The sequence below is a fragment of the Tympanuchus pallidicinctus genome, unplaced genomic scaffold, assembly GCF_026119805.1.
Source record: "Tympanuchus pallidicinctus isolate F22 unplaced genomic scaffold, pur_lepc_1.0 scaffold1, whole genome shotgun sequence".
Lineage (NCBI taxonomy): Eukaryota > Metazoa > Chordata > Aves > Galliformes > Phasianidae > Tympanuchus > Tympanuchus pallidicinctus.
In genome coordinates this window covers 56,042,122-56,055,827 of record NW_026294618.1, presented here as the reverse complement: position 1 = coordinate 56,055,827, position 13,706 = coordinate 56,042,122, and the positions used below count along the sequence as shown (strand labels likewise).

At 35.4% G+C, this 13,706-nt stretch overlaps 1 protein-coding gene across 7 annotated transcripts in view; it reads left to right on the top strand.

Annotated features, from left to right (window-relative positions):
- REPS1 (RALBP1 associated Eps domain containing 1) overlaps positions 1–13,706 on the top strand; it is a 63,041-nt gene that overhangs the window by 36,400 nt on the left and 12,935 nt on the right. For 3 of the 7 annotated variants that reach the window (XM_052674592.1, XM_052674581.1, XM_052674622.1), the window contains exons 5-10: positions 1,237–1,364; positions 1,815–1,977; positions 2,273–2,336; positions 3,535–3,689; positions 7,676–7,797; positions 12,328–12,408. In XM_052674592.1, coding sequence (XP_052530552.1) covers positions 1,237–1,364; positions 1,815–1,977; positions 2,273–2,336; positions 3,535–3,689; positions 7,676–7,797; positions 12,328–12,408 — 713 coding nt within the window. The remainder of the gene's footprint in view (positions 1–1,236; positions 1,365–1,814; positions 1,978–2,272; positions 2,337–3,534; positions 3,690–7,675; positions 7,798–12,327; positions 12,409–13,706) is intronic. The other 4 variants (XM_052674611.1, XM_052674604.1, XM_052674602.1 and 1 more) reach the window with 4 other exon arrangements.

The following is a 13,706-nucleotide window of genomic DNA, read 5'->3' as shown; positions in this document are numbered from 1 at the left end:
AAGTGGAAAGAGACTCCAAAGCTTTTTGGTATGCTTCTTTTGAAGTTTTAGAGTTAGACCAGCTGCGGAAAAACTCAGAGCCAAAAAGAACTGTCAGTCTTATTATCTCATGAGTTTTGGTTACAAGTCGAGTTTGGTTAAGGAACAAAAGGAGTAATGAACAGTGGCTTTTTATTCTAGTAAAGATGATTCTAAAAGGATGGAATTACTTTATTATTTTGATGAAATTCATAAATAATATAGTTTCAATTTTGTGTACTCAATTTTTCACTTCCAAAACCTTCTGTATTTTTTTCCTACTAGAAATCTCTTCTGTAAGAGTAAAATATTCAGTTCTGTAACTACTGTCAAGATTTAAGGACTTAAGCATTTCTTTTAAGAGTGGAGTCCTGAGATTCTTATACACTTGTTATAGATGGTTTGTTTTTCCTCTGTAATAATCTGTAATTTTTATTTGCAACTTAATAGAATTTTCAGTTTTTACACAAAGAGCAGCAGATGACCAAATGCTTCTATATTTGCTTCACTATCATTTTTATTATCAATACTTCAAGTGTCAGCAGTATTTCAGAAGTTTCTTATAACAAGGCACTGGGTGAATCACAGTTACATTGTTCCAGTTACTTAATCCATGGCAGGTGTCAGCAGTCTGTATGGGTGCCTTTTATTATTATTGGACTGTATTTAAGCAACTGACTTCATTTAGGAATGAATTAGAGAAAAAAGATCCATGCTGAAAAGCCTGATTTTCCAAGGGTGTATGCTTTGAATAACTAAAAGCTTAAAAAAAAAAATAATAATAATAATAATAATCCTTAAAATAAGTTGCATTCTGAAATCTTGTGCCACTTTAAAATAACTGTCAGTACAAAAACTTTTTTCAATGAGGAGAAAGCATCGAGTATTATTTAACATGCATCAAACGTATAAAACAGTTTAAATTTTGCATATGTGCAATAAGCTCATTCCTCACTTCTGTCTTTTTAGTACAGATTTAACTTGGCCAAATATAGAAGTCTAAAAGAGTTGTCAAGAGGTCAACAGCATCACCTTGATGCAATTTGGTTTCAGTTTTCTTCACCATTTTACAAGCGTGTGTCTTCCTGATGGGAACCTGTGTTTCATGGTTGGAATTTTTTGGGCTGCTTTCTGTATCTGTAGTTCTTACTCAGTTTTTTCAGGTTTTTGTTTTTGTTTTTGTTTATTTGAAAAAAGAAATGTTTCTTCTACTTTCAGGCTCATCTACTTCTAGCGATCCCATATGGTCTGGTCATTCACCACCACCTCACCAAGAAAATTGGGTCAGTTTTGCTGATACCCCACCAACCAGTGCTCTTTTAGCCATGCATCCTGCTTCTGTCCAGGTGTGACACTTTATTGGTATTTAATTTGCGTCATTCAGATGGTTGCAATTCATTTTTTTGTATATATTTTTCACTGCAGATGTTTACTGTGTAGCTGTGCTGTAGTCTGTTCAATGCTATTTACCCAAAAGATACTTCATATAAGTGATGTAGTTGCAAGTTACTAATTTTTTTAAAATGTCAACAATTAGGAAATATTTGTGCTTAGCTTCTTTGTGTATGTGCCATGTTGTTTTTTTTTGCTTACATAACTGCAGTCATTCCTACCCATTTGTATCCATGTGCAAAAATACCCTGTCATTGTCCTGTAGATGCACTATGCTGATAGTTTCTTGTAGCTTTTAAACTACTGTGAAATTTAACTATGCTTTACTTTTTGAAGGCAAGAAGTTGAGAATTCATAAGAGCACTTTAGGTAGATAATACTGAGGAAAAAATATTTCATTTCAGGACCAGACAACAGTACGAACTGTAGCATCAGCTACAACAACAAATGAAATTCGTAGGCAATCAAGTAGTTATGATGACCCCTGGAAAATAACTGATGAACAAAGACAGTATTATGTTAATCAGTTTAAAACCATTCAACCTGATCTAAATGGATTTATACCAGGTAAGTTACTCTTTAAAAAAATTTAATTTGGGTGCAGCAGTTCTGGTACAAAGACTTTGTTGGGTACTTAGGTTTGCGTGCCATTTCAAAGAAAGTATTGCATTTTAGTGATAACATTCTGGTAAACTGCAGTGTAATTCAAGAAAGGACTTGAATCCGCTTTTCATCTCTAGAAATCAGTGCCATTTTTCTCTAAACCTTTGCTAAATAGCTTACATCATTTACCATGAATCTGTAAGTCTTCTGATGATTTAAAATAGTTCAAGCATTAAAAACTGTTACTGTAATTTTTCAGGATCTGCAGCTAAAGAATTTTTCACTAAGTCGAAACTACCTATTCTTGAACTGTCCCACATTTGGTAAGTGTGGTGTGTTTTGGGATAGCTGTTTTGAAAGATCACAGCTATCTGTTGTTATCTAACCATCTCCTTACTAGAAGGTGTTAAGTAAAGTTTTGCTACTATACTGTGTTCATTTCTATTCACATTTATGCCAATATTTTAGTGGTTTTCGGTGGGTCTAGGTTGATATTTAAGCAGCATTTTGAGCTTCTGAAAAAAAATTTAAACACCTCAGAGTAAGAAGCACTTGGATTGAAATTTAATATTTTTAAAGATGCATTTCAATAGAAATTATAAATTCCTTATTCCTAAGTTTATTTGAGTCTCGGGAAGGAAGTTTAAGTAAAATATACAGATGCAAATATCTTGAAATGCTTTCAGTAGTACTTTGTGATTGAGCTTAGGTTTGGTATAGATCTTAGAATCATAGAGTGAATTGAGTGGGAAGAGACCTTTAAGATCATCTAGTTCCAACCCCCTGCTATAGGCAGGGGCATCTCCCTCTAGACCAGATTGCTCAAAGTCCCATCCAGCCTGGCCTTGAATGCCTTCAGGGAGAGGGTATTCACAACCTCACAGGGCAACGTGTTCCAGTGTCTTCCACCTTCATAGTGAATAATTTCTTCCTAATATCTAGTCTAAATCTACTCCCTTCCAGTTTAAAGCCACTTTCCCTTGTTCTATCACTACATCCTTTATAAAAAGTCTCCCGCCCCCCAGCTTTCTTGTAGGCCCCTTTCAGGTACTGATCTTTTCATTCATTCTGTTCTGGAATTTATAGTGCATCATTGCATGCTAATACTAATTGACTTACCTTGAAAGATTTGATCTTTCATCAGCGGAGTGATTTCTAATTCAGATATTTTCCCATTTTATTGAAAATAAATTATGCTGCCTTGGCACTATCATTGTAAGAAAGTATTAGTGTACCAAAATCTGACGCCAATAATGTTATAATGCTATCTTAAATGCAGAGAAATGATTAAAAAACCAAACAAAAAAATTGGAGAGAGATAAGTGGGCTTGGATCTGTTCTTTAACCTCTAAAATACTGATAGTAAGAACTTTGGAGAATAGAGCATGTAGGGCTAATATGGAGTGCTTAATAGGCAAAAATGAACTATGGGCTGCATTCTTTCTTCTTCCAAGTAGCACAACAGAAATATGCCTTTTGGGAATAAATTTGGTTTCACTTACAGTAAGTTCTCCTTTCCAGGGAACTTTCGGATTTTGATAAAGATGGTGCACTGACGTTGGATGAGTTCTGTGCTGCCTTTCATCTGGTAGTTGCTAGGAAGAATGGATATGATTTGCCAGAAAAGTTACCAGAAAGCTTAATGCCCAAACTGATTGATTTGGAAGACTCAACAGGTAAGATACATTTCAGCACCAATTTATGGTATCAATTGCAAATAGCAAATTGAAGTTACAGGATGTCAGGAGATACTTGGGGGTTTGTAAGTGAACAGGCATATTGCTGTACTTGGTAGAAGATGAATCAGTGTGCAGTTTTTTAGAAACCACAGTTGGTCTCATTTTGAAATACAGCCTGCTTCCTTTATAGTTTATACTGGGATAGTCTTTATTTCCTTAGCTATATTCACAATTAGACACTTTATTCCAAATTCCCAATCAAAATGTACTTCAGATTTGATTTCAGACAAATGTTTTGTCTGCCCTAATTTCTAAAAATAGGGCATTTGTTTCTAAGTCTTGAAAGTACTTTAAAATATTCTGATATAAAGCCAGAGGTAGGACGAAAGCACATGTAAAAGTGCCATTTAAAAGCAGCATGGTTTTGAGCATCTTTTGTTTTTATTTTCAAACAGATAAAGGAAGCAGAATACCTATAATCTACTTTGTAAATATGGTATTTGCAATGAACATTGAATTTTTATAGAGCTGGAAATTAACTTCTATTGAAAATAACTTGAAATACAAATGATTCCTCAAAATTCCATTGTTATCATTCTTGAAAATGTTGAGTCATTCAATTTTTATTAATAAAACTTGAAGCCTTTTTACTTTACTGTCTCTTACCAGCTTATGTTTAGAGGAAGTTTATTTTTAGGTGCCATTCATTATTGATGAATTCTGTTATATTTTTTAAAAAAGCAAAATTTAATGACTAGGAAAAAAAAAAAAAACAAACATTAAGCAGCCTAGGCTCTGGATGGTGCACAGCTGGGTGCACAAGTATTGTGGTTTTCTATGACTTTATCTTCTTACTAAATATTTCAACAGAGAGGAGTCCCTTCCTACTGTGTGTGTAGGATGTCAGTCTTTCACTTGGCAATTATTGAGAAGCTCTTAAACTAGATAGTGTGGCTCTGCTTTAATAATTAAACCATGGTTTTTTTTTTCACTCATCTCCTCAGCCTTTCAGCAGCAGCCAGCAGCAGCTGTAGTGTTTTCAGTATGAGTAAGCACATTGCTATGGCAAAGACATTCGTAAGAATTATCAACAGTTATCTAAAAACTTGTTATATCAAGGTGATTGCCAAGCAACTTCTTGATAGGAAATGAAGTAACAAAAAAACTACAGTTACAAAAATGTCTAAATTCATACCTGGTTTTCTACTGCTTTGATTGGCATAGACAACGTTGAGGATTTTGTCATATGGCTGAAGTGCCTTGAAAGTTTTATTAACTGGACATGAAACCAGAAAGTGTTATGCGTCCATTTTTATTACACAGGCAGCTGTGATAAAATAAAATTTCAGGAAATACGGCGTTGACTTTAATTGTGAAGAAAAACTACTTCTAAAAGTACTGAATGTTTTTTCCCTCTTATCTTAAAGGAATTTTGCTTTGTTCTGATGAACGCTGGAAGGTTATTATGCCGTGTATGCTGTGCTTAAAAATAAAAATACAGAAAAAACCTGATACTTGATTCTGCTGATTGATTTTAAAGGCATTGATGAAAAATGATCTGCAAACTTGTTGCATTCTATGCTATTAATTTATTTCTTCTTTATTAGGGCCTTTAGTTTTGGAAACAACTAATCTTCTCTAGTACCTGACATAGATTTGTCTCTAGTACATGTACATTGAATTAATTATTTAAGGGGAGGTTACTAATTCGGCTGTCTCTTCACTTTTAATTACAACAGACCAAATCCCAATTTTACTCTTTTAATCTGTAATTGTAAGTTACCAATAGGTCTAAGTACATGTCAATGTATATGTTAAGCAGTCTGCTCAACGTGAGGACAGCAGATCAAGCCTAGAAAGATCAACCTGTTTTTATGATTTTTTTTTTTTTTTTCCTGTAGAAGGTATATTTTGATAATGCTTGCTTCTGGACAGCCTCTCAGAAATAGTGTAAAGCAAGGCACTGGAATAGCTTTTTGAGTGTTGTATTTTTTTCATGCGATACAACTTTCACCCACAAAATAGAAATTGTTAGTGTAGTAATCCTCATCTGCAGTGGAGGTACCAATGTGCATATCATGCTTTCAGACTGTTTTAGAAGGTCAATTACTTGATTTTTGTTTTCTTTACTTTGATAGAAGTTTAAATTCTTTCAGAATGTAAACAATGCCTTTATTTACTTCTGTCCTTTTGTTAGAAGCTCTTTCCTTAATCACTTCAATTCTGTGCTAGAAATGCTGTCTCTTTCCATTTTGATTTTGAGAAGTAGCAGTGCTCTAATACTCTTTTGTTTGGACTGGCACTGAAGACTCTTGCCACTTAGTTCTGGCAGCTGCTCCTGCTTATGTGAATCTGTGACAAAGCACAAGTGTCTCATCTGTTATTGTGTTGGTCTTATCTGACATCTGCTTTTGTGACCAGAGATGCATTTCTCACATGGCATAGAGCTGTTATGCAATATTACGTTTGTCTGCACCCCTACAGAATTTTAAAAGAACAATTTTCCAACGAGGTGGTTATATCTGTGCTGACCCAGGGAAATCAATGAGACCTTACGTTCCTAGAACACTCTGGTAATTCCGCATTAGATTTGAATTGGGTTAGTATTTTGAATTGGATCATATTATACAAAGAAATCTCTGATAGCAGCAGCTCCACTGAAGATTTAACGTTGTGGTGTGGTATTTCTAAGTAGGCTATGTCCACTTTTCAGAATGAGTCAAATGTCTGTGTGAAAACAGCCTGTAGAAGGAAATTGCACTGAAATAAGAGAATAAAGTCAGTTAGTTGTACAGATGCTTCTCTCCAAGTCCTTAAACATGTATTTTATGTGTTGTAGCACTCAAACTGATGAAATTTATGTTCTGCAGCTGACATGAGCTGTTTTCCAGTTAAATCAATTTTATCTCAGTTTATAAAAATTAACAATCTGTTACAAAATTTAGAAGTTTTTGCTTTCCTGTAAATCTGTGGTATTTTTTTTTCCTGTTCAGTCTGCCCTAACAATGCCATTTCTTCCTAAAGAAAAACAAATTTTCCTTCTGTTATATCTGATATTTTCCTCATTAACAGAAAATAAACCCAGTTTTTGCAAGAATACTTAATTTCTACAGTATATTTTTCTTAAGGATAAAACTAATTTCATAACTATATCATATCTAAATAAAAAGGTTTGTTTTCCTTATTTTTATAGAAAATAGAACTTAAAAAAAAAAATACTGTAATCCAATGACCTCAAAACTTCTTTCTATGTTTCAGATATTCTTTTTAGGCTGTGCTTACTGCTTTCCCTAGCAGCACTTTGAAGACAGTAGGCTGTTGTTGGTTTTTGATGGTGCAGTTGATTTTCACTGACTTCTTTTGTATAGCATATTACCTTGTTCAGAGTTTTTAATTATTTTGTCTACAGACATTCTGTTAGTATGTCTAGCTACTTATCAGTTGTTTTTTCACCTATTCCTGTTACAGTTTCAATTTGTAATCTGAACTTTAGTTTTTGAGGCTTCCAAGGCATTGCTTGCAGTTTGTATTGTGAGATGTAGCAAATTAGTTGAAGCTGTAAGCAGCATTTCATTGTCATGCAGAATTTATAATTGCTATTTACCATTAGGTTACCCACTTCTCTCTTAATTAGAACAAATGTGTGCCACATTATGGAAAACTGTGCAACTTCAAAGGGGGGAGGCTTTCTGCAAGGAATTCTATTTGCTGAAAGCCCAGGGAAAACTAGAATTACAATGACAACATACACTTGCAAGGTAACAGCTGTTAAGCTGGTTCAATTTGCGAGATGCTGTGAAAGAAAACACTAAGATTCTCATCAGAAGGGGGATGTAGCACCTTTAACTGAAATCAGTCTGTTTTGTCTGCTCTTTGAAAAAGTGGAAATAAGGGGCACTTTAGAATAAGATACAAACAGCCTTTTTGAGAATAAAGTGGATGCTGTTAATGATTTTGACTTACAGAGATTACTTTCATTTCAGAAGTTGGGGAACAAACCGGTGAGGTTGGTTACTCCGGCTCTCCAGCAGAAGCACCTCCAAGCAAGTCTCCATCAATGCCATCCCTAAACCAGACCTGGCCAGAATTGAATCAGAGCAGTGAGGTTAGCACTTCTATCCAAGTTACTCAGTTGCCGCTGTCAATATCTAAGTTGTGTGAACATATTTAGTTCATAAGTGGATTGTTGACACCAGTTGTGCATGTGTTGACAAAAACTCAAGGAGGACAGTGGGCACTAAAGCACAGGAAGGTTCTATACATTTTAAATTGTAAAAATGTTACCTTTCCAATTTTTCTGCCTCATTGGGAGGTGAGAATTTTTAAAATGTTGTAATTAATAGCAATTAAGCTTCATATTCATCACTAAATGATCTCCTCTTGTACTTATTGGAGAACTTGAGTTGATTTTTTTTTTTTTTAATTATTTCTCTGGATGCTTTATTTTTTGTAACTCTGAAGGGTCTTACAATCAAAACTTCCACAGAACTTCAGAATAAGCTTCTGACTTTATCTGGACATTGAGCTAGTTTTACCCTGAAATATAATTTCCTGCATCTCTCAGGAGGAAGGACTTGGTAAGAGTCTACCCTTCCTTTTAAGGACAAATGCAAGCCTCGCAGTGGTGCCTTTACCAGATAAAAAATACAAGATATAGTGATTCTTAGTTCTATTTGACAGAATGACTCTTAGACTGCTTGTAGAAGGTATGTTTTCCAGTCAAGTGAACAGGTAATCAGTCATTGCTAGCAAGGAGAAAATATCTGCAAATATATTTAAACTTGCATGATGTATTCCATCATGCTTACAATGAAGAGTCCTAATTTGGTAAGCTGCATCATAGTTAAACAGATTCTGTATCTGCAATTCAAACCAGTTGAATAGGAGAATTGCAGTAGCAGAACAAAGTTGCTGATATTGGTTGTCAGCCAAAATCTTCTTTAGAAAACTGACCTTATCTCTTCTGCTAGACAATGTGATATTTTCTTTTGAAAACCAATTCAAACTCCTAAGAGTTGTTGAGAAAATTTCGGAATAAATATACTACCAAACATTAACTATACTAGGAGTTAAATGTTAAGAGCTTTTTGTTCTAATTGTTCTAATTTCTTAGCTGTATGTATGCATATATGTATGTATGTATGCATGCTTGCTTTGCAACATTTTCTTTCCAGCATGAATCAGGTCAAAGTCCTCAAGGTTTTATTGCCATGAAAAAATTTCTGGTATTACGGCAGGCACCAGTCTGTTGCCTGTTTCTTACGACTGTCATCAATGAATGAGTTGCTTGCAAAACTGTGCAGCTTTGGATGAACTACCTCTCCGAGAAATTTGTGTCCCAGTTAGCTTTGAAAACGTGGGTTACTCTGTCTTTTCTAGCTCACAATTGATTTTTACACTCCACTTCTCAAGCTCAGGTAGTGTAAGCTCACAAAGCATGGACTAAGTTGTCAACTTAAAACTTCAAAATAAAGAGCATTATAAAAAAATATGTAGATTAGATGGATGCATGCTTAATAGTCTCATCTCTACAATCTACTGATCTGTTCTTTCTCACTTCAGAAAACTTTTCCTTCCAGTTTCAGTGCTGGTGCGGCGCACACACTTCTGAGAGTTAAAAAACTGGAAAGCCTATTAAATTTTCATTGAAAGCAGGTGTCATATTAGCTTTGACACAGATGTAGTGTCTTTGGAGTTCACAACTGTTTCAAATATTTAGATGTTCTTTCTGTAGTAGTTCAGTTTGTTGTGAGTTCTGCTTTTTAGTAATTAACAATTTTATGGTATTTTTGAAAGACCTTTGTGAGTCTCAAAGACAGTTATTTCGGTTTCGACTAGTGGGATTTATCCATTTATCCTAGCTAATTAGTATTACCGTCATTGCTGTTTGGTCTTACTATTTCAGATGCAGTCCAGTAGACACTTAATGTAGTTTACAAAGTAGCAGGGAGTTAGCAGTAACTAGTTTCTGATAGTATCTCAAGATGGATGAATGAATCATTAACATCCCATTCCTTGGTATAGTAGGTGTTGATGTTCATCTATGTCTAGCTACAGACCCCAAGGGCAAATAGTAAAATGCTCTGCAATATGTTTTCAGAGGAGTAGAATAAGAAGTAAATGTAACATTCATTTTATTTATTTTTTTACATGTGCATAAAATGTTTAAGCATTTATTTTAGGTATAACATAAATGCTGTGTGCCTTTATGGAAGTTTTGAAAAATTAAGCAGCAAGATTGCTGTAAACAAAATGTCTGTTTGTATAACTGGTACATTGAGGGCAATGGCAAAGTCAAGTTTAAAGGGTAGTGGTAGTTCTAAAATATATTACTGTATGTTTCATGATGATGAGCAGCTGTGTAAAAGCAAGAGGCCAAAATGTGGAAAAGCTGGCAGAATTTGGCTGCTAGATTTTTTGGTTTAAGAAAAACTTTGTTGCACTTCTTGCAGTGCCACCTCTTCATGACTGGGTGGAGTATTGCAAAAATGAATTGATTACTGTGCGGAGTGGGTTGCAGCATTTAGGAAGGGAAAAGCTTACATTTCTGCTAAAAGGGGGTAGTTTTGTGGAAAAATACCAGCTGAATAACACATCATAGTCTTTGCCTTTGTTAAAAAAAAGAGGACTCCTCTGCAAGGAACAGCACCGCATGTGAAGGGTCTTAAAACTTTAGTGAGTCTTGTTCTGATTATGTTTAATTAATTTCAGCTGACTGAAAACAGTTACTTAGGAATTTCCATGAAAACCTATTTCTAAAGTACTACCTTAGGCTACTTTCACATTGGCCATTCACAGAATCAAGGAATTGTGAGGGCTGGGAGGGACCTCTGGAGGTCATCTGGTCCAGCCCCCTGCTAAAGCAGGTTCCCTATGGTCGCTTACCTAGGAGATCATCTGGGCGGTTGTTTAATATTTCCAGAGAAGGGGACTTCACAACTTCTTTGGGCAGTCTGTTCCAATGCTCTATCACACTCACAATGAGGATACTTTTGCTCATGTTATATGGGACTTGCTGTGTTCTAGTTTGTGCCCGTGGCCCCTCATAGCCTATAGCCTGGCCTCATCCACTTGACTCCCACCCACTAACTGTTTATTAAACACTGATAAGATCACCTCTCAGTCTTCTGTTCTCCAGGCTGAACAGTCCCAGGTCTCTCAGCCTTTTCTCATATGGGAGACTCAAGTCCCCTAATCTTTGTGGCCCTCCGCTAGAAGTTTCCATTCATTCTCAAACTGAGGAGCCTAGAGTTGGACACAGCACTTTAGATGTGGCCTCACCAGGGCAAAGGAGAGGGGGAGGATCACTTTCCTTGACCTGCATGCCCTCTTACCTTGCAATGCCTTAACCCACTGGATGCCTGCAAGTAGGTCCCTGAAGAGGTCAAGGTTGGTTCTACGAAGGTGCACTATTGCAATCCTACTTACTGCCTTCTTTCTTCCATGTAAGTTCCTGAACTCCACTGTCTCATGTTTACTACATCTAAGACTGCTCCTAACCTTTGTGTTCCCAATCAGGCCTTTCTTATTTGTAAGAACAAAAGCATACCTTTCCTCATTGGCTCCTCCACCACCTGTCAGAAAGTTACCTTCCAAGCACTGCAGGAACCAGATTGTGTGTGTGTGCCTGAATATGGCTCACTCATTCATTGACTGCGGTTTCATGCAGGGGAGTGCATGATATTAGGTTGACTAACAAAGTATACTGTGCTCTGTATCATCTGAAAACACACATGTTGATTTACCTACAGAGGTGGGACAAGAATATTGATTTGTTTTCATGACCATACTAACATTTTAGTCTCTCTGAGCTAAAAATCTAAAATCTTGTTTAAAACTTGGCTAATATTTGTTGTAATGCCAAGATACGAGTTTAATGATCCTGTAGTGATTTGTCATTTAGTTTCTGGATCAGATTAATTTTATGTATTTTCCTACTTCATTGATCCAGTTGTGACAGTATTTTGACTTACTAAGCATGAGGACTCTTGACAACTATGTGTTGATACAGCACACCTAGGTCCTGTAAAACTGTACTTAATTTGCTTTTAACAATCAGTGGTATGTTTGAATTTAATTCTTTATCTTGTCAGTGATTTAGACTTGTAAAAATACTCTTGCTGAATAGAATCATTTCTCAGGGGTTGCACTAGCAAGCTGGACTGGTATAATTAGAGCACTCTGCTCAGTGTTCATTTGTCTGAGATTTTCTAAGAAAATCAGTGCCTTCTAAGTGTGTTTCAAACTGGGCAACTACAAAGCTGAGGAATCTTTCTGTGGATTTTATATTTACAGAAATCTGGCGCTGAATCTCAACAATATTTGATTGGCTTAACAGTTTTTTTTTGTACTTGTATAATTTTTACAAGAACTCTGGAAGTATTTGACTGTGCACCTGTGTTCACTATGAAGTATGAAAGTAAAAGATGAATAAAGACAGGTAACAAACTTGATTGCAGTGCAGTCTCAAACTGAAAGAGAAAGATTTGACGTGTGTTAGTGTAGCTTCTAAGTACTGCCTAGTGCAAATACAGTGCTTTCCAGTGCAACCTCCAAACTACTATGCTAAGTCTCCTCGGTGATCTTTTACTCCCATCTTTCTCATCATGCTGATTTCTCTCCTCTGTCTGTTCAGCAGTGGGAGACATTTAGCGAACGCTCTTCAAGCTCACAAACTCTGACCCAATTTGATTCTAACATTGCACCAGCTGATCCTGTAAGTCAATCACTTAGCTTGCTTGTTTGAAATTAATTTCATTAACACTGAATTTCTATTCATTGTATATAGCTGTTATGCATGATTCCATGAACTCCTTTTTTTTGGTGGGGGGTGGGGGGGATGGTAACAAACTTATTAATTATTTTGCTTATTTCTAGGAATAGAGTTTTTCTGATACTTCTCACATTTAATATCTGAGTGCAGTAAATGTTTGTTTTCTTGATTTTGGTGCAACACTGCTTTCAAAAGCTGTATCAGAAAATACTTAAACATATTGTTTTTTGAAAATATAAGGTAACTCAGCCACTCCCAATTATATATTAGTCCCTTTTTCAGATTCTGCCTTTAGTATTTTTCTAGCTGCAAAATACATAACCATAGGTGTCAGCAACATTCTTACTTAACTGAAAAAACTGTCAGACTTTCATGGATGTAATGTATCAAGCTCCAGTGTTTTCACCAATTTAGTTATTATATTTTTTTAGTTTTTTTTTTATTATTATTTAGCTACATTATTTATTCGCTTTCTGGCTGAACCTATGCTTTTATAATGACTTTCTTAATGAGGAATGCTTTGAATGGTGATGGATCTTGTCAAGCTTTGAAGCCAAAGATCTCCTACGCTGTTTTGCATGTAACATTGAAATGGTTCTGAAATGCATTAAAATTATTTAGCAGTTGCTTTTCCTCCTGCTTTTCTTACAAAAATTACTGCTGTTACTGCTGTTTTAAACTTCATTACATAACAGATGTGCATAATAGACTTTAAAATGCTTTTAATCTTAAAGAGGTCCCATCTGAAAATATCAAATACATATATAATTAGTAACTATATGCAAATATATCAGATCTCTATTTTGAGAAATCACTGCTATTAATGTGGAAATAGCATTTCTAGATGCTGAAGCTAGAATTCAGCCTGCACTTTCTCTAGTGCCCCGAGTACTTTGAACAAAGCGGAATATTATTTACCAGCCTTTTTTCATCTCAAAGATATAGTCTTAAATGTACTATATTTTTGAAGTTGTAATTAAGTAAACATGATGGAAATCAGTTTATAGTTTTCTTATTGAATATAATTAGTTAACAGTATAGAGCTACCACTGCCTTGTTTCTCCAGTAAGATGATAGCTTATTCCTGCACGTAATTATTCAAGGGCAGAAATCTGAAGTTCGAAATTTTCCCACATGCAGTTCATATTGAAAGTAGAAATATAATGTGTAGAAAACTCGTGAAGCTTGTGTGTGTGTGTGTGTGTGTGTGTGTGTGTATGCCTACGTGTATAAATAGAAAT